This window comes from Hippocampus bargibanti, linkage group LG12 (assembly GCF_051943395.1).
Source record: "Hippocampus bargibanti isolate YZ-2025 linkage group LG12, ASM5194339v1, whole genome shotgun sequence".
Lineage (NCBI taxonomy): Eukaryota > Metazoa > Chordata > Actinopteri > Syngnathiformes > Syngnathidae > Hippocampus > Hippocampus bargibanti.
The window spans coordinates 16,419,127-16,440,952 of record NC_142745.1 but is presented as its reverse complement, the minus strand read 5'-3'; the positions used below and the strand labels follow the sequence as shown (position 1 = coordinate 16,440,952).

The following is a 21,826-nucleotide window of genomic DNA, read 5'->3' as shown; positions in this document are numbered from 1 at the left end:
AGCATTATTTTCTGTTTGGCTCATAGACAGCTCACTCACACGCACACACACACGCACAGGGTGCACAACCGTCATGCTGGGCCAGCAAATTGTTGTTTGCTCATTAAGGTATGTCCGATCTATCAGGCTCCATAATGAAGCTCACACAACAGGGGCAGCGAGGAGCAAGATTGTCTCCTTGACGTTGTTGATTTAGTAATTTGGGGCTAGCGGGGGGGCGCGGTCGCCGCCCATTCAAATTCCGTCAGCACGACCATGCGCAGATCAAAGGCCGAGCGCCCACTGCACTCGCACGCCAGTGCTCAAAGTCGTACGAAGACAAAAAGAAAAGCATCTGAGGAGGAAGACAGGCCTCGTGGTTGACTCCTGAAGAGGCAGCTGTCGGCAGCAAGATGGTCTCCACGGCAACGCCGCAGCTCACATCAACAAAAGGGAGACGCTCGCACTCAAGTTGCCATCGAGTTACCGACTCCCATCGAGTGCCCACTCCCACCGGTATCACCTCATCAGCATTAGTGGGGCAAATAGGCCAGTCGTTAGTCAGGAATGTAGGAACAATCAGTGGGGCCACAGGGAGTGGTCCTCTGCTCCCCCCAACCTGAGAATAGGGACCTATCATAGCTGTGTCCGGCGCCGCCATGTCTGGACATTAGGGATATATAAATAGGGCCGATACGACCAGTCAGACTTTCGTTCGCTGACGAAGCCTCTTGGATAGGAGTGTAATGATCTGGTTGGCGACCAACGGGGGGCGCTGTCGGCCCCGCCTGCACCTGCACAGGTGCTGGTCGTCCCGATCAGATTGCCGACCAGCGGGTAGCGACGTCAGCCCTGCCGGCAGCCTCGCAGGTGCTGGTCGTTAAAATCAATGACACTTAAAAGGACACCTGGCACGATCATCCGGTGCCGATTCATTGTTTGTTTGCTGCTTGTTTGCTGCATGCATTGTGTACGTGTTTGTTTAACCTTGGCGGACTTTTACACTTGGTTTTCTTTTGCTACTTTGTATTTTTTCCATTCAGATCATTTTGATGTTTTACATTTTGTTCCTGCTGACTTTATTTTAATACAATTTGTCAAACAACCTCCTGCTCCCTCCTGCCTGCTTTTTGGGATCCGAACCCGCCATCACCACCTCGCAAAACGTGACAAGGAGGCGAAACGTCCGACACCTTTAAAAAGTACAGATGACGGCTGAAGAAACCTTCTCATCACTGTGTCGTACTGAAGATGAGAAAGGAGAAAGAAAAAATGGGCCGGCTCCCTAATCCCGATGCAGCCCAAACCGGTTTGTCATTGCGCACTTCAAAGCGTACATGAAGAAACCCACCGCACCCCCTTCCAACATCCCACCCTCAAGGTATTAGAAGAAGGCTGTCATTGTGTGCCTGTCCTCGCTTAATGCTTCATAAAATCTTTCAGGCACAAGGGTGTGGGGAGAAGATGCGCCTCGACTGCTTGTGCAGTCGCAGCAGCAGCTTTGGTTCGCGGAAATCTTTTAAGAGCTTGTGAGGAAGACGAGGCTTTCGGCCAAAGAATTTGGGACTCATGTGTGTATCAGCCTCCTACTGTAAAAGCAGAGATTCATTCAGTGCCTCATAGTACGCGAATCGAAATCTGGCCAAAGAAATAAAACGTCTAGGTTGGGTCGACGATTTTGCTGAGCTGTTGCCTATCTCATCCGTGACTGGAATCCAAGCTTTTGTTGAACGTGGATCTGAGCTAAGAGGTGACCGTCAGTGAGTTTCGGATGCCCCAATGAAAACCGCTTGCATTCATTCTATTGGGAAATAACCTCTTGTGGGCCTCACGCGATTCATGAAAATGTCATGGTCCGAAGAAAAACGATTCATGGCGGTTGAGAGCTCGCGACTTTCGGTCCGAAAGTCTAAATTTTAGAGGATTGTATCACGTTGCCCGCAGCCAGCGCACGTTACGTGATTTGGGCGTCCCAAAACCGTGCGTTAAATTGTTCAATGACATCCCCAGTTGGCATTTACTGTAAAATTAAAACGTGTGGCAGAGATAGTGACAGATGTTGCTTTTTTTGTTTGTTTGTTTTTTTAGAACATTGGAGTTGGCACGAGGGAATACATCCGAACCTGCTGAGTGAAGCAGTCTGAGGGTTGGTGCGTCTTTATTTCTTTGTTCTCTCTCTCTCTCTCTCTCTCTCTCTCTCTCTCTCTCTCTCTCTCTCTCTCTCTCTCTCTCTCTCTCTCTCTCTCTCTCTCTCTCTCTCTCTCTCTCTCTCTCTCTCTCTCTCTCTCTCTCTCTCTCTCTCTCTCTCTCTCTCTCTCCCTCTCACTCTCTCTCTTTTTTCTTTCGCTCTCTTTTTTCTTTTTCTTTCTCTCACTTTGTCACTCTCTGTCTCTCTTTCTTTCTCTGTCTCTCTCACTCTGTCTTTCTCTCTGTCTAACTTTCTCTCTCTCTTTCTCTGCCTCTATTTCTTTCTTTCTCTCTCTCAGTCTGTCTCTCTTTCTTTCTGTCTTTCTTTCCTTCTTTATTCGTTTGTTCATTGGGTATTTATTCATCCGTTGTTGCTGCTTTAGTGTACAGATTTCCCGCTTAGATAAAATAAATGAATATACAGATGGATGGGTGGATGGATGGACGGATGGATAGAGAGAGCTAGATGAATGGATGGACGTATATATATATACACACAGTGAGACCTCAACTTACAAACACCTTATCTTACAAACGTAATATTTCTGAAAATTAAACCTTATAATAAGCACTATTTTCACAATACACACCCACCACGGCTGGCGGAGTGATCTTCGGCGGAAGCACACGGCCGAACAGCACCAGAGGTTAAGTTACCAAAAGTCCTTATGGAAGGTGACTCTCCTTCCATAAGCCATCAACGACCATCAAAAAGGTAAATAAAACTTTATTTTACAGCACAGTTTATTTCTTTAATTACAGTCGTCATGTAATGTGCCTCTCTTTCCAAACAGCAATTCCCTTTGACCTTCGACCTCCAACTCCATTCCATCAAGCCATCAATGACCATCACAAATGTAAATAAAGTGACTTTATGATACAATGCAGCGTATTTCTTTCATTACAATACAATAGCACATTTATTATACATAGAATAAGGTATGTTGTGTGTAGTTTTAAGGCTTATTTAGTTGAAAAGTATATTTTATGGAAACCCGGGAACAGATTATTCCCATTTGAATGGTTTCCTAAGGGATTTTTTTTTTGAGATACACACTTTTCGCCTTACACACTGTCTATATATATATATATAGATATATATATTACGAACTTATATATATATATAGACATATATATATATATATAAAGTGAGACCTCAACTTACGAACTTAATTGGTTCCCAGACAGTGTGTAAGGCGAAAAGTGTGTATCTCCAAAAAAATATATATATATATATATATATATATATATATATATATATATATATATATATAGAGAGAGAGAGAGAGAGAGAGAGAGAGAGAGAGAGAGAGAGAGAGAGAGAGAGAGATGGATGGATGGATGGATGGATGGATATAGATAGATCAAATAGAAGGGGGCACACTTTATTGGTCCTCAAGAGCATTTGACACCTGTCCTTTTTCGCCTGTCAAGTTCAAAAGGGGTGCCTGTTGAATCCGCTTAAGTGCGTGAATGACTTTGCTTTTGATCAGTGCTCTCATGATGTTTTTCATCTCTCAAAAGGGCAGCAAGGGCAGAAGAAGGAAATGTGGATGAAAAAAAAAAAACAATCACCACGCACTCGCTCTATTAGCGCCGATAACGCAGGCTGCGGGAGAAACTTTGCCGGATAAGATGGGAGTAAAAGAAAGATCTAAATGGAAAGTCCATCTCACTCAGAGCCACCATGATAAGGTTTATCTCCGCCGGCTAACAAGTTAGCCCGGTCGGACTCTTCGGTAACTGCAGAGCTGCTCCCAGTCGCAAGCTGAATTCCTACAGAGACGCACATTGGTTTGCTTTGGAAAAAAAATATTGTCAGAGATGATTTGGTCATGAATTTCTCAATGTTTTTTTAAGTATCGGCGCAGAGTATCAGCGCAGAATATCGGTCCCTCACGGCCGATATCAGGATGGTACTAATACCTGGTGCTGGTAGTCAGCTATCACAGTTTATTTATTCATTCATTCATTCATTCATTCATTCATTCATTCATTTGTGTTTGTTGTATTTATGTTATTTACTTCTTTAGTTGTTTGTTTATGTAGTTATTTCTTTATTTTTATTATTAGTAGTAGTCGTAGTAGTACTGGTACGATTATTATTATTGTTAGTATTTTTTTCCAATGTTTTTTAAGTGAGTCACTCTCCCAGAAGACGCTGGAGGATGAGATGCGGAAGAAGCTATTGTGCCGTGAGGAGTTGCGGGAGTCCCGGATGTAAAAAGCAGATTTAGAAAAGGTGGGAGGGGGGGCTGAGGGGGGGTGCTACTGCTGAGTTAAGCCCCTAATCACCGTCTGCTCTGCATGAAGGGCTTAGAGTCACTCCATTTAATGCCACCTTCTCTTTAGTCAAAAATGGGAAAGTAATACTGCAGCAAACGGGCAGGCTAGCCCCCCCACTCCCAACTCCTCCTAACCGTCCCTCCACGTAGACATACATCTCGCACAAACTTGCACCGACATTTATATACTGCAAATTGTTTTGCAAAACCAATTTCAAACATTCTCCATGACTTATTTTTCCACATTCCTACAATTTTCAAAATTCCACAACAGAATTCCCAACTGGAGACACTTGTGACAAACATTTAGCTTCTCCTTCCAAGTATGTATGTATGAACCAATTCAACCAAAATTTAAGTTGTCCACTCATAGAATATTTTTTGCATCACCAAAATTTTATTTGGCAATCTGTCCGCTACATGCACCCAATGAAATGACCTGCATGAAAACTGACGCCCAGCTCAGCCCTTAGTTGCCATGGTAACAAAACCTGCTCTCACCATTGAGACTTTGACACAAGATGAAAACAGAATCGGTAAAATAGAACATATTTATGTGCTTTGATGGTATTTGACATTCAAAGCACCTGGAAAAAAATAAGCACATGCAACCTCCACGGGGGAAGGTCAAGGCCCGGATTCAAACCGAGAACCTTAAAGCTGTGAGGCGAACGTTAACTGCTCATACAATGAGCTGAACTTCAAAGCAGCAATGTGCCACAATTGAGTGATCTTTGTTTCTGTGGAGTAGGCTTGAGCACGATTCCAAAGTCATTTGAAAAGTGAAAGAACGTCCCGTCGTATCTTTACCAACAATGTGTGAGCAACAACCTGCATCATCCATCATACGTATCTCGCCATTGCCGGCATGCTTAGGTGCGTTATTTCTTTTTGCGCGGAGTGCAGATGACGAGCAGAATCTCACGAGAGACGACTGTAAACATATTAATTGACTTGCCTCCGCTTTCAGTCAGGTGTAACGCACGTTGGCGGCGATACGCCTGGCGAGACATTCTGGGAAATCCCATCGCCGCACCGAACGGACTTTGCAGCAGATGCCTCGCCTAACCTTGGCTTCTTGGTGCTGAGGCGAGCGGATGAAGGGGAGAGAGCATAAAGGCCTTAATCGAATGCCGAAACATCGATTTTCTCTCGGATGTCCCGTAACCATTAAGATCTTTTAAGTGTGTGAGCCATTAAGTGTGTGATCACATTATATCGTTCTTCTATGATGGCTCAAGTAACTTGACTACTACCCGCCTCCTGCCTCATTGTTTCCGCCGCTATCACCCACCATGCCAGTACTCAGTTTAGATTAACTCAATCGCTGCCATTCTCAAATTTATTCCAGAATTGAAAAGTGTGATGTGGAGCGCCATCCTCGAATTTGTTTGGGTTTTGTTTTTTCTTGCGTGGGTTACCAATAAAGCACTGGTCAGACTTCTGGAAATGTGTTTTCGCTCCCACGAGGGGGGAGCATTTACCTTTTGTCCATCTTAGCGATTTTTTTATCACTTCCGCTGTGGTTTAAGCGCTATACAAATCAATATGTATGTATTCTATTCTATTTTGTACAGCTGCCCCCATTTTAAGACCAGATAACTCCGAGCCATATAATTTAGGAATTAACTCTTTTTTTCTGATGGAAGAAGAGAGTCTAAGGTTCCTAACGCTGTCTTGTCACTCACTGCAGAGCAAGGGAACACAGTTAGCATAGTGATTGTGCAATCCATGGTAAGGTTCAGCCGGCTGCTGCCTCACCGCTCGTCTCTACTTATTATTTGAACGGTAAATGTGAAAATTCAGCCGTTTTGAAAAAAAAATCCAAAAATGGTGAAGTTAAATGGAAAACAACATTAAAGTACAAATAACTAAATAAATATAACTGTTTAATTTATTTTGTCATTTGATATTTCCATGATGACAGGTGAGGCACAGCCTCACCTGCCTCCCCTGACTGCACGTCACTGCCCCACCTCACCCCACCAAAAAAAACGATAGCGGTTCCCGATGATATTGAAAATGCCTTTTATATTCAATCATGATTTTGATCGGCAGGCTTTCGAACTAAGTATCCATGGTGGTCGCTGGATGTATTTTTTAAGGTGGTAGGACAATGATTGAGGAAAAACAAAAATAATCAAAACTTTTAACTGGCCATGATATGAAATTATATTGGCAAAATGTGCTTGCGGGAAAAGACGAAGCGACTAGGGAGGGGATCATAGCGGCAGTTAAAACCAACCGAATCATGAAAGAAAGAAATGAGATGAAATCCCGCAGAAGAAAAGATCCACAAAGAACCTTTCCAAGCCCCATTGAGCTTTGGCGGACAAAAGACAGAACGCCCTCAGAGAGACCTTTTGAACCGACGAGGCTGGATTATCGCCCATGTTGGCTATTAGTCTTTGTCAGCACAATTACACCAAAACGACGAGCCAACATGCAAGCAAACCGGATCAGGCATTTAACGCAGGAAGGAGGGGACTTCATTTCTCACTATGGCAGAGGGCAAGGAGAAAAATAAGCTTGCAGAGGTGCCTTATTAAATCAACACCTTTTTTTCCCGTGAAAAAAATGATTTATGGGAGAGGGTGTAATGGGTGCGCCGTTTCAATCTTTTGCATATTGCATACACACAGCGATCCGCCTGTCAAATCGCCGAAGTGACTGAACATGAACCTTTTAGATTGCGGCGCTGATCACAAATAACTTGACGAGAAGACCATTTTATTTCATCGTACAACGCACAGACCGCGGTGGGACCCCGCGGGAGACTAAACATGCGACAGATGTTTTTCCACGGCAGTCAATTTGTGTTCATTGTGTTGACTTGCATTGGGCAAGTTGTCCCGAAAAACTTGGTGGGGAGGAGCGTCAAAGTGAAAATTTACCATTTACCTTTCTCTCGTGCGACTTTGTAGCAAACACGGGAAGGTGACAGGCCAGAAGGGGACACCAAAACGGGGCTGTGGGTTTGTCCTCGTTCTCCTCATACAACCATCCGGGTGAATTTTCCTCACCTGAAAAAAAGCAATGAAATACACAGAATGAGTTAAACGTGAAGCTTTTTTGGATTAGATTTGCCTTTATTAGTCTCGCAGTGGAGAAATTTACATTTCACAGCAGCAAAATTATGAAATAATTGAAAGTAGAAAAGCAAAATACAGGAGCTGCTGGAAAGGCAGCCACTCTCACGGCGCCGTCTTGAAGTCAAAAGATATATAAGAAAAGAAGAAGAAAGATATATAAGAAAACTAAATAACAAATAACATGACAAAACAAAGACACAGAGAGTCATTCATTCTTAAGCACTTTCTGTACCCTCTTTGTTACATAAAGCAGTTCCAGATGAAAGAGGAGAGGATCAAAGTGTCTCTTCACCAGTCAATCAAGGACATCATGGTGGAACGTGCACGTCGACTACAAGCTAAATGTTGAAAGCAAACACGCAGCTGTAGCATCCACTGACGAAAAGAGATTGCCTCACATCTCCTGTCCCTCATAAATCCGCTTCAATTCCAAACCGCAACAGTTCCATATTTGCATCGGCACTCTGCGCTGTCGCTCCTTCCTTCTTATCGCGGCCTCCTCAAGCCATGTATCCATCCAGCCGCAGACTGTCCAACAGCACCGACCTTCCGCTGAACAAAGCGGGGCTGTGAAGATGCTGCCCATTACAGCCGCAAAAAAAGCACAATGGCCCCTGTGGTGTCCAGCACATATTTTATTTTGGATTTGGATTTGCCTTTATTAGTCTCACAGTGGAGACATTTACATTTCACAGCAGCAAAGTGATGAAAGGAATGAAATTAGAAAAACAAAATACAGTAAAGTCTCGTTATATCGATATCGGATATATCGATAGTCCCGGTTATATCGATACTATTTCTATGCACGCACTGAGAAAATTACATGCAAACAGGGTCGGATATATCGATAGTCCCGGTTATATCGATATTTTTTCGGACTCCCTTGAATATCGATATAACGAGACTTTACTGTACATGAGATGCTGGAAAGCTGCTGGATTATTTTACATATAAGAAAGCAATAAATGTGATTCAATTCAAGCGACTTTCGGAATTCAATCCAAGGGGAAGCCAGGGGGGGGATTAAGTATAAAACAATGAAATGATGTAATAATGAACTCATTCACTGCCATTTCTGAATTTATTCGGGAATTGAAAAGCATGACGTGAAGCGCCATTCCCGAATTTGTTCGGGTTTTGTTTTTTTATCTTACGGGGGTGCGTTTGAAGCTTCGGTCAGACCTCGAGCAATGTTTTTCCCTCCCACGAGATAGCAGCATTTGCCTTTTGTACAGCCGCCCCCATTTTCAATGCAGATAAGTCTATACCTCAGTGAGCTCAAAATATTTTTTTTTCTGATGAAAGAACAGAGTCTAAGGTTTCTTACGCTGCATTGAATGTTTATGTCATCCGAAAACTCAATATTATGTGGGTCATGCAACTTCAGTAAAAATGACAAAAACCCTGGCACTGGAGTGGAGATAATTGCACATTGCCTGGCAGTGAATGGGTTAATACAAATTCCTCGTGGTGTTTTTCAAGCACAACTGAAATATATTTTTTTCACCTCCATTGTAGCACACCTGTCAAAATCCATCAATCACCATGACATTGTAGCCGAATATCGATTTTCCAAAAGTCTCCAAAAATTTTATTTCACGCCATTTCTGCTTTCAGTGGCCAGGCTCATGTGATTTCGGGACACTGCGGGCTCAGCGTCCGACGGATCGATCCAGTAGTTTTTGTTTTCGACAGACACCTTCGGAGCAGTCGTCCGGGCTGTGGCGTCGCAGCTCACAAGACAAGAGGAAGGAGGCGGCGACAGGCGGGAAGACAAATTAGCTTTGACCTTCAGTCTTCCCCAACCTGGTAATGATGATGAATAACAGTAAACAACATTAACGAGCCCTCACATAGCATCGCGTGTCCCGTAGACACGCGATGTAGGGCCCCACCCCACCTCCCACCCAACACCCCCATAACAAAACTACATAAAAAATAAACACATGAAATAGGGGGGGGGGATTGGGGTGGACACATAAGATGTTTTTGTTCACTTGGCCTTAAGTTTTTGTTCACTTGGCCTTAAGATTGTACATTATGAAGACCAAGTAGGGGACATTATGGAATTGAATCATCGAAGTTATTTATTGTCAACGTTTGCTTTGCAAGGACAAATGCACAGACCGATGACACTCAGATTTTGCCACCATGTGGTAATTACAGGACGCTTCTGTGACCGGCCATGTCCCGGTCAGTGTGCGATGCAATTATAATTGAATCGATGCATTATTTAACGTTATTCGCATGAATATTTCAAAGATGGAACAGCGTACCCAAAGGACACCTCAGCTAACCTTTCGACACTGAGCCCCAAGAATCAGCATTTTCTCAATTAGGGATAAACACACTTTGGCCTTAATTGAACAGAATGCCTGCAATTAACTTAATCTGTAATTTGTCCACAAAAGTATCGTCAAAGTCAAGGTTACGTGCAAACGCACGTCCATGTGCCAGGCTTCCAACAGTCTCCAATGACGCAATTTCACGGCACACCCATGCAATTTTAATTTAACCCATTCACTGCCAGACAATATGCAAAAATGTGTCCACTCCAATGCCAGGGTTTTTTTCATTTTCACTCAAATTGCAGGGCCCAAAGTCTAATTCAGTGGAAGAAACCTTAGATGTTCTTCTTTCATCAGAAAAAAAAGAGTTAATTCTGAAGTTATATGGGTCGGAATTATCTGAGCTCGAAATAGGAGTGGCTGTACAAAATACAATGCAATACAATACATATTGATTTACATCACGCTTTAACAACAACTGAAGCTGTAACAAAGCTCTAACTAAAGGCAAATACTGCTCCCTAGTGGAATGGATAACATTGCCAGAGGTCTGACCAGCACTTTATCAGCACCACCCTCCGTGCAAGAAAAAACAAAACCCGAACAAATTCAGGAATGGTGCTCAATGTCATGTCTTTCAATGCTGGAATAAATTTGGGAATGTCAATGAATGAGTTAGTCTTTTTTTTTACCCCCCTCGCTAGCATGTTAAGCATTTTCTCGTTACAATACGAAAACACGAAATGACCAAAATTCTAAATTTGGCCATGATGCCATTAAGATTCTCGTTTAGGGGAGCCATTTTGAAAATATTTCCACTTAAAATGGACCAAATAACCGAACACTACATTTCTACAAATGTGAATCAGTGCGGATTTCCGAACACAGCCATGAACAGGGACTGTTGATTCTTTGGGGTGAGACTGCTCGGGGGCTGACTTGTGCAACGCTTTAAAAAAAATCAGACTTTTACTCCAAGGTGATTTACATGCATCCCCCCACTCCCAATCATGATGCATTTTAGGACTGCTGCAACAGTACTTAAATTGAGCTAATTCCACGTGAAGATGTTTAAGGGTCGAATTGAAGAATACTACAGTAAAGTCTCGTTATATCGATATCGGTTATTTTGATAATACTGCTTATTACGATACTATTTTCACTTCCCTTGCACATTTCTAGTCTTTTTATGTATAATTAGTTCAGTTTAGTACGATTCGTGGTTTTTACGATAATCAGGTTACTACGGTGCTCTTTTTCATCTCCCGCCGGCCATTTTGCTATGTTTATATCGATACAAAAGATACTTAAGGTGAATCGATATTTGCTTAGGGGTTTCTATACAGTACCACAATTATCGAAATCTGTATCGGTCGCGCCGTTGGTCACGTGGTAGAAAATGGCGTCTGCTACACTGCGCAAGGCACGGGAGCTGGTCACGTGACCAAGTCATCACCAAAAGACAATTTGGAGCATTGAATCAGCCTGCCATGCATGTTTTTGGAATATGGGAAGAAACTGGAGGACCTGGAGAAAACCCACGCGGGCCCGGGGAGAACATGCAAACTCCACACAGGGAGGCTGGAGCAGGTCTTGAACTCACGACCTCTGCACTGTGAAGCCAGCATGCTAACCACTCGACTACCGGGCCGCGTTATGTTAAATTGCAAATATTAAAAGTGTCCAATGTTTCTGTGTAAAATCCCATCCTTCTCGGCACATACACAAGAACCAAGGCCGTGCTTTGAAATGTTTGTGTTTCTTGTGAAAATTCAATATGTGAAGTGACGCGATCTTCTCAACTCGAAGAGGATGCGGCAAGGAAACTGACAAGATGGAGCTCCTTCCCGGTTATCCGATGGCGCACGTGCCCCCGGTTGAAGTCTTGCGCTGATCAAGATTAATTTGCAGCGCACGGTTCTTTCGTCAATCCACCCCCTCCGTTTCAAACATACCCCCACAAACCCAATCCCACCCCAGGCCCCCCGTGACACAAAGGCCAAAGATACGGACTAATTAAATACACCAATGCAATTGATATTTCGGCATGGATCAATGCCAGCGCAGGATCTGGTGATGAAATCCTAGATAATGTTTCCTCATCATAAACATTTCCCACATTTGAGCGTGGCGAGATAAGGAGGGGGGCACGTGGGCTATATATAGGAAGGTTTTGTGTGTGTGTGCGCGTGTATTTGCGTGTGTGTGTGTGTGTGTGTGAGATAATCGCGGCCGTTATACAGACTAATTTATAGGCTGTGAAAACTTCTTTCAAACGCACGCCCACTAAAGGCCTCTTTGTTCTGCTGCCGATGATGCTTGGAAGGATGAAAAAAAAAAAAAAAAAGAAAATGTTGAAAAATGAGTTGATTCATTGAGCAGATAACAACACAAAAGAGGACAGATAAGTGCGCCGTGTGAGGTTAAGCTGATGTTTTTTAAACCCTTGCGGTCACCATGGAAACCTGGAATTCAGAATCTGGGGCGCTGCTGAAAAGTAAAGGTTGTAAAGCCTCAAACGCAGCGCAGAGTTGTGGATTTGATTGATGTGGGCAGGCCCAGAATAGCCCCCCGGTTAACCTGCCCCGTGTTGAACTTGCGATCCGGCGTTTTAGTCGAACGCTTTTCAAGTCGATCTCAATGAGTGTGGCGCTTCTTGACATGGCAACATCTGCTCACTGTTCTTCGCCAAATTGCGGCAAAAGGGTCAGCCGGTGAGGACATCGACGGTTTTTTTGTCATGAGCCAGACAGACGTATTTTTCCGAGATCAAGTTGTAATGCGATATTAAAGTCATACATAATACATTGTAAAAAATAGCACTGTTCTCCCAACATATACATATATATTTTCTATCTATCTATCTATCTATCTATCTATCTATCTATCTATCTATCTATCTATCTATCTATCTATCTATCTATCTATCTATCTATCTATCAGTGGGTGACTAGACAAATAAATGAATAAATGAATGAATGAATGACTAAACAAAGAAACACACAAATAAATAAATAAATAAATAAATAAATAAATAAATAAATTGTGTCTTTTCCGTGTATAAAGCCTTCATTTTCCTCAAAAGATAACCATGCGTCTTATACGCAGATGCACCTTATATGTGAAGTAATATAGTAATACCGACTACATTTTCCCCCTGTAGAAGAAGTAGTATATAACCCCAGCCTCTACTGTTGCGCCTTATAATGTGGTTGACCTTATATTTGGAAATCTTTTATTGTATTTGGAAAAAGTTCAAAAATACACCATTCCTTGGGGGTGCGCCTTATACTCCGGTGCGCTTTATACACCGGAAAATACAGTAAATGTGATTTATGCGATCACGGTTCTCACTAATATCAGATCTTTTAATTGGCCCAAAGCTTTGGGCATGGCGAATTGTAGAGTTCCTATTAACCAGGAGGGATGCTTGAGCACATTAAGGCAGCCGCAGGCGAGCACTCCCGCTTGTTCTTTCTGTTCCCTGCAGTGGGGCTGATTGCATGTCTTAATCATCCCAACAGCCCCCGTCTCCTGTTTCCCCTCCCATCATGCATCGGCCTCGCTATCGTCTGAGACCTAGACCCCAACCCGGCGGGGAAGCGATTAATTCCGCAAGTGGAAAAGACTATTAATTAGGCAACGCCTCAGGCTGGTTCATAAAGACCCCTGGCAAACGACGGTGGTGCAGTGCGTCAATGACGTTCAGTCAATTTACACCACGATGCAAGGAAAGCTTTGATTTATTTTCCTCACATTCTAACTAAATACTGATGTGCACTTAACAAATGCGTAGTCCCGCTTTGAGGGAAAAAAGTAACATTATGCCGGCTTTCAACATTCAATTCATAACTCTTCTTTCATAACTTTGCTGCTGTGAAATGTAAATTTCTCCACTGCTAAGACTAATAAAGGCAAATCCAATCCAATCCAATTCATTGATTCTGTTGTATACCACTAGAGGGAGCAAGTGGACCACACACTGAGAACCAGAAATCAAAAATCAAAGGAATAGTTTTGACTACAATTAGCCCAAAATTAGCTCAAATAAGAAACTGTTTTAGTTTTTTTTTGGTCCATGCAACGCGTGCAACAAAGTTTGCCACTCACGTGGAAGATTCAACTGAAATCGCCAAGACAACAGGCAGGCTGTAACTTTTTGTAATTAAACAGTCATGACGTTGGGATTGGTGCGTATCATCGTTAAACGGCAATTTAGCCCGAAGTCTGCCGGAGGGGGTGCGGCAATCTGCCGCTAATCGCCTGCAGCGCTTATCAAACCTTGGACCACACATTCCTGATCGGCAATGTTCTGCCAATGAAAATGCGTCAGTTATGAAAATCAACCACAAAAGCATATTTTGTGGTTGATTTTTGTCTGCTAAAAGAATACTAATAATAATAGTAATGATAATAATATGTCACAGAGTATTTCAAGGCCTGATAATTCACGATTGCAAGGACCCCCCCCCCCCCTCCCGCGAGGGCGCACCATCCGTGAAATTAAAGCAACAACTCCTTGGTTGTAATTACATTTACGTACGGGAAGGCAATGTGCGTGCGGGAAACAATTAACGCAACATTGACCGTGGTGGCGGTGATCACCTTCCAAATGTGCCTACGGTGGGAATCACTGAGGGCCTGTTCTCGTTTCCTCAAAAGTGCCACAAAAACGGGCTTCAAACGGTCGGTCGGGGTGATTTCCCGTTTCCAATTATCGCCACTTTCAACCACTCCAAACTACGACTGCGAGAGTGAGCTTAAGGTGTTCATCAAAGTAGTGAAGCGCTTGTGATACGCTCGGTTTTTTTAGAGGTGAGTGCAATGGACATGTATTAAAACGGCATCGCATGTTTAAACCAAGAGCACCGTATAAAAGAGTCAAGAAGTATCACGAGTGCTTCATGAAGCTTCAGTTGTGCATCAATAGTTCAAAGTTACATTCCCAGTTCCAGCCTCGCAAAACACCTTCCAGCACATCGAGTGTGATATCTCAAATAGATGCCAAGAGGCAAAAAAATTGCCACAGGGCGACAGAATTGCTGATGCTACGAAGGTGACAACTTTTCATCCTAACAAAATCCATCTCAGTTAAGTGAAGACTTTGCTTTAATTTATCTGCCTTTCTTTAAAAAAAAAAAAAAAAATCAAATTTTATTTTTCTTTATTGAAATGCGGTTTTCACTTTTTTTCTCCCTCAGACTACTTTCGTTTTAAATTGAAGCGGTACTAAAGGTGGAGGAAGAATGTTTGTTTCATTGATATAATAAAATAATGACTATTATACATGAGAGGACAAGCAGCTAATCCATGGATGACTACAATTATTTTGGCGCCGCTATGCCGTCATTTGATATTATTCTGACGTTACTTTGGCTCCGCCGATCATGCCGCACCGACGCCAGCTTGCTGCTCGAGCCGACTGCTGCGCGCCAGATAAAAAGGTGCAAGCCGCGGGGATAAGGGATTGCAAGCCGCCCGAACGCTCCGCCGGAGAGCCTGCAGATTTGCCACAGTGAGTCAGGAGCTGGCGGCTGCCATCCAAGGTTGACGTTGTGCGCTGAAGGGATGGCATCTCGTCGCCCACAGAGCACTTTGCCAACAAACGCACATCAACGGATGAAGAATGCAATCTTTCCTGGCCCTCTCTTGCTTTTTTCGCCAAGTCGGAGGTATTTGCCTAAAATGCACTCAAATACCTTCGCCTCAGTGCTGGCTGCCGTGGCTGTGCAAAGAGGCAACGGATAAATGCAAACCGCAAACAAACACTCACGCATGAGCATGCAGGAATAAGACAGGGTCAAAGGATGAGCCGTGTTAAAACAAACAAACAAACAAACAAACAAAAAAGGAGATTGTCATCAAGATGTGTGGGGCTAATATTTGAACTCATTCACTGCCATTCGTGAATTTATTCTGGATTTGAAAAGCATGACGTGGGGCGCCATTCCAAATTTTTTCGGGTTTTGGTTTTTCTTGCGGGGGCGTGGGGGGGCATAAAGTGGTGGTCAGACCTCTAGCAATGTATTTTCCTACCATGAGGGTGTAGCATTTGCCTTTTGTCCATGTTAGTGCTTTGTAACAGCTTCAGCTGTTGTTAGAGCACTATATAAATCAATATGTATGTATTGTATTGTCTTGTATTTTGGACAGCCGCCCCCATTTCAAGTTCACATATCACCAGAGCTTAGGATATAAAACTAATAAAGCGCTGGTCAGACCTCTGGCTATATCTTTCCCTCCCACGAGGGTGCAGCATTTAGTACAGTCTCCCAAACTTTTAATACAGATAAATACAACCAAGTAATCTCTAAATATTTTTTTTTCTGGTGAAACAAGATAGTCTAAGGTTTCTTACACTTAATTCAATGTTTATGTAGTTCTAAAACTCAATATTCTGTGGGTCCTGAAAGTTGAGTGAAAATGACAAAAACCCTGGCACTGAAGTGGACACATTTTTGCACATTGACAGTGAATGAGTTAAAGACAAACTGGTTTCCAGCCAATCGCACAACACACATATTAAACAATCATCCGTGCTCACATTCACATACCGGGACAATTTTGAGTGTTCAATCAACCTACCCTGCGTGTTTTTGCAATGTGGGAGGAAACCAGAATACTCGTAGAAAACCCACACGGGCACGGGCAAAACATGCAAACTCCACGCCGGAAGATCAAAGCCTAATTTGAATCCACGATCTCCATATTGTGATGAAGAGTAGGTGCTCACCAGTCGATTATCATACTGTCTAAATGTTGACTTTTTTGAGGGTGCGGGGGGTTGGCTGATTTTTCATTTTTAAGCTACATCATATGAATTATTTTTCTTTTGGTTTTTGAATTTGAATTTATTTACGTGTGTGTGTGTGTGTGTGTGTGTGTGTGTGTGTGTGTGTGTGTGTGTGTGTGTGTGTGTGTGTGTGTGTGTGTGTGTGTGTGTGTGTATATCATCTTACGTTGCGCAATCTTGGCCAAGTGCAGCCGGTTGACCCAGGAGATCTTGCTGAGCGGGTTTGGCGTGTTGAAGACCACAATGAAGCTGACGGGACGACCGGACCTTCAGGAGCATATAAAAAGTAAAGATATATATATATATATATTTTTTTGAAGGACATTGGTACAGTCTATATCACAGGTGTCAAAGTCAAAGCCCGGGGGGCACGTTATTTTATTTGGCCCACGAAAGCAAATGAAGCATGTCAAGTACCATGCTGCCTGCTAAAGTCCCAACCAAAATTTCAAATTATCATATATAAACCACAATATCAGTCAAACTTCACATTTTAAAACTGGTTTTGCATTTGTTATACACTCTATATGTAATGCAGACGCACCCCAACTTATAAACGTGATACGTTCCGAGTGGTCGTTCGTAAGGTGAATTTGTTTGGTGAAGTTGCTTCAGTGCTATATATTTTGTATGGAATGTGTGTTTAAGTCAAACACTGAACGGGGAAGTATAAAACCAAGACACTCTAACAGTCGTAAAATAAATTCACACCTACTGTAGTATGATGACATATATCCTTGGGTCTTCAGTAAGCCATTACTGAAGCTGCGAACACATATGCTCGTAAATCAGTGAGCGTCTGTATGTGGAGGGGATTAAAACATTCTAAAATGGCTCCCCCAAATTCATAACGGCCCCCGAAAGGAAACCCTCAACACAATGTGGCCAACGGCAACAAATGACTCAAGAATATCATGACAACTACAGGCAATTCTAAACCCGTTTTCAATCACTTTTCCCTGTTCTCTATCTGGACGGAGAAAAATCGTTTGTCTCGCTGCTAGTGGGCGGGCGGCTTCGTAGCTCATCCTCCCTCGTTCAAATGGTCCTCGCAAAGGTGCCGATGGCACCAGTATACGCCCCGCCACAGATCAAAAGATTTCAAAGGACAACACCGGGGGTCTGCGCTGAATGACAGACGCTCATAAGAAACAATCCCCCATTAATCTTTAGCCCTTGTGGACATGAATGGCGTAAACTGGGACAAACTGGTGATGTAAAGTGCACAGACGAGCAATACATTACTAATGTGCTCTGTGTAATTTTTGGACAGCTGGATTGACAAGTGGCCAAAGAGTCAGCTGGCAAGATGGCACATGTGCTACAATGTAGGCCAAAACACCAAAAAAGAAGCTCCTGATGTTTCCGCTGTTTTTTTTTCCTGCATGTCAAAATTTGAAGGCACCCCTCTCCACCGAAATTTGGGCTACCGCTGGCTCTGAAAGTTCGAACAGCATGGACACCGCTATTGTCTGATCAGCGGTGCACCCGCGTGGTTATCTTTAAAGGACAACTGACGTCTCCGGACAAGTTATGTCCATAATTTGTAAAATGGCTTCAAATGAGTTCTACTGAGCGTATTTTAAAAAGATTCCACCGCATATTGCTATATTTTACGTTTTAAGACTCGCACTGAATATTCAGGAAGTCTTGGTTTTGAGTTGGTGACGAGTCCGTACATGACGTCACTAAAAGAACGCCCCTGACCGAAAAAAAGACACATTGTAGCAGTCCTTCCATCACATCAATGTATTTTGCTGTATTGTTTGGTCTGAAAACCTTGTGTTGCACCCAAAAACCGCCAGAAGAGGGCGTCCAAGCTCCATATAAGTAATTTATCAGCCAGTGGAAACGGAGGTGGCCACAGGAGGTCACAATTTTGTGCCTCTTTTCTGGTGATCGTTTCTCCCCAATGTTGCCTCAAAACGGCATGGAATAAATTATTTAATCGATTGCAAACATGTATGCTTTCCTCTCCAGAACTATTTGAATCATATTCATAACAGGAGGTGTAACAAGAAAGTATATTCTCCGAATCTGAAGCCATTCTTTTGATTCTCAAGCAATGCAAGACGTCTTGGTGTGACTGGGGGTGGGACTTTCTGAAAATGCCCAATTCGCAGCTCAATTTTTTGTAGATTTTGGACACTTTAAGTCATTTTTATTGGTGTTTTGCATTTGAATACAAATATCATACTGTGTGTTTTGGGTATTTCAGATGCTAGAAAACATTTTTCTGATGTCAGGTAAGAAACAAAAAAGTGATGTCGGTTGTCCTTTAAAGGACAACCGACGTCACATTTTTCTCATGTCAGGTAAGAAACAAAAAAGTTTTTTAACTGACATCAGAAAAACGTTTGATAGCATCTAAAATACCCAAAACACGCAGTATGATATTTTTATTCAAATGCAAAACACCAATAAAAATGACTTAAAGTGTAAAAAATCTGCAAAAAAATGAGCTGCGAATTGGGCATTTTCAGAAAGTCCCACCCCCAGTTCGTGACGTCACGCCAAGATGTCTTGCATTGCTGGAGAATAAAAACAATGGCTACAGATTCAGATAATATGCTTTCTTGTTACACATCCAGTTATGAATATGATTTAAATAGTTCTGAAGAGGAAAGCATACATGTTTGCAATCGATTAAAGAATTTATTCCGTGTTATTTTGAGGCAAATGGGCAGGGGGGAATGTCGCACCCAAAAATGGCAACCAGCTCCCTTGAGGAATGAATCAGCCCGTTTCCACGGGCTGATAGATTCCTTTCATGGAGCTTGGGCTCCCTCTGTTGGCGGCTTTTGGATGTAACATCAAGGTTTTCAGATAAACAGTACAGCAAAATACATTGACGTGATGAAGGACTGCTACAATGTATCTTTTTGTCGGTCAGGGGGGGGGGTCCTTTCATGACGTAACGTGAGGACTCGTCACCAACTCAAAAACAAGACTTCCTGAATGTTCAGCGTGAGTCTTAAAGCGTAAAATATAGCTATATGCGATGAAATCTTTGTAAAATACACTCAGTAGTCATTTTATTTGAAGCCATTTTACAAATTATGGACACAACTTGTCCGGCGACGTCGGTTGTCCTTTAAGTGGCAATTGTGGAATTATTGTATCGGTCTGAAATTATCCAAAAAATGCATTATTTTTTGTCCAGTAAAGTAACCGCTGTCCCTGAAAGGATTCAAAACCAAACATTTTATTTTAGAGAAGCGTGTAGGTAGTATTACGACAATGAGAAACTTTTTGAGAAGTATTAAAAAGGAAGCGTGTCCTTTTCAAGGTGAGTTGGCAACAAGGGTTTTGAGAAAAAAGGAAACTGAAAAAAAACTGAAGAACAATTCTGTTGGAGTAATTCGCCATACAAACATCTCTAAACATCGCTCCGTAATCTTTGTTTACATTTTGAACTTCCTCAAACGTCATATCCTGCCTTCCTTTACATGATGTCGCATTTTCATTACGTCACATCCTGTCGCGTCATATACTATGCGCCGCGTAAATACTCCTGCAGCCCGTTTTTTCTCTCTCTCTCGCCATGCTCCATCCTCGGCCGACACCGCGATGCCTCCGCGCTCTCCCAAATTAAATCAACTTTCTGTTCAAGACCTGGCTCCCTGATGATTTAACCATCCATCTCCATCAACACCCGTAGAAGCAATGAACCAAGGGCGAATGATCAAAATAACCCAACATATTCACTGCGAAAACTAAACTTGAAACAAGATGAGGCGATCTGACGTCAAGGCAAAAATATGTTTTATTTGTTTCGTCGTCGGGCATTTGGAGCGTTGAGAGCATTTTGATCTTTCAAATCCTTTCATAAAAAGAAAGGTTTGCTTCATAAACGTGTTCTTCACAGGAAAAGTTCTGATCAAAAGCAGCGTGGTTGGGAAAATAAATCAGTGAATAAAAATCACAAATAAGCCCCACAAATGCACAACAATAACCTGGGAGGGGGGGGGGCAAGCTGAATGTCACAAGGGCAATTTTGATGGCAAGAAAAAAATCCAAAGAGATTTTTTTGGGTCATACATTTTTCATTTCATGGGACTTTAAGTTTAATACTCTGAATTTTCTGTCGCCACGGCATCCGGGTGCTTGCCACCCCAAAATGTTCCGAGTGCAGCCGAGTCATCGTGACTCAAGAGAGCTTGTGATGATCGCACAGAGGCCGGCCGGACACAGTAAATCGGTCCTCTCGGAAGCTGCGTTTATCATGTGCAGTAACTTGACCTTGCGTCTTCATGTTTCAGTCAAATTTTGACTCTCCTACTTGCTCGTAAGATGAACAATAAAATCGCGCCAGTAGCGACAAGGCTAGCCGGTGAGCTGATGTTTGGTAGGTGCCGCTGAGCTAAGTACCTTTTGACTGCATTTGACACACACCAGCGAAGAACTGGTGATGTCATCGGATAAAAAGTGACCTCTGGTTCACCTTCCAGTGGATCAAACCAACAAGCTCATGTCCATCATTTGAAAAGGACTTTTTGGTTTTCTGTGTTTTAAATCCGCAAAAATGTCCAAACTTTTCCGTTCTTTGGAGTCGGTGTAAGTTTACCAACCTAAGTAAATAGCTCCAAGGATGAAGAAGCACTGGTCTAAAGAATGAGTCCAGATAGAACCACCAGAAAAGTGAACATCATTTCTGTTCTTTGCCAACTTTTGGCAACTCCATTTGCTTTCCTGCAGTGAGATCTTCCATGTTGAGATCGCCCAGACCATAAATAAGACACGGGAATAACGAATTGCGCTGTGGGAGAAAAGTTTGACACCTCCGGGGCGAGGGGCAACAGTGAGTTTGTGTTGAAACTTAACGAGTGATGGCGTTGATTTTTTTTTAAATAAAAGCGATTCATCTGACGAAAGTTCTCAGGGGGCAGACGACGTGGGTCTCTCACGCAACAGTGATGAATGCATATATTTCCATGCTAAAGCCATTATTTAAAATGTAACATTGTCAAAATATGCACTGCATTGAATGTAGATTCAAATAATGTAGAAAGATTTTACTGGAGGCTCAAAAACAACAACAACATGCTCCAACACAGCCTCTTTGTCTTTCAGAGGTGAACTTCCCCAGAAGCAAATGTTTATTTATTCCAGGAAGCACACATCACAAGTATATTCATAAATATTACGACCGAAGAACTTTTTCAACACACTTTTGACGTACGTAAAAGCCTGTTCCTGCTT

At 42.7% G+C, this 21,826-nt stretch overlaps 1 protein-coding gene across 8 annotated transcripts in view; it reads right to left on the bottom strand.

Moving 5' to 3' along the window:
* arhgef10la (Rho guanine nucleotide exchange factor 10 like a) overlaps positions 1-21,826 on the bottom strand; it is a 112,612-nt gene that overhangs the window by 27,817 nt on the left and 62,969 nt on the right. For all 8 annotated transcript variants that reach the window (XM_089009922.1, XM_089009925.1, XM_089009920.1 and 5 more), the window contains 2 exons: positions 16,791-16,891; positions 7,353-7,474 (listed from right to left, as the gene is read on the bottom strand). In XM_089009922.1, coding sequence (XP_088866048.1) covers positions 7,353-7,474; positions 16,791-16,891 — 223 coding nt within the window. The remainder of the gene's footprint in view (positions 1-7,352; positions 7,475-16,790; positions 16,892-21,826) is intronic.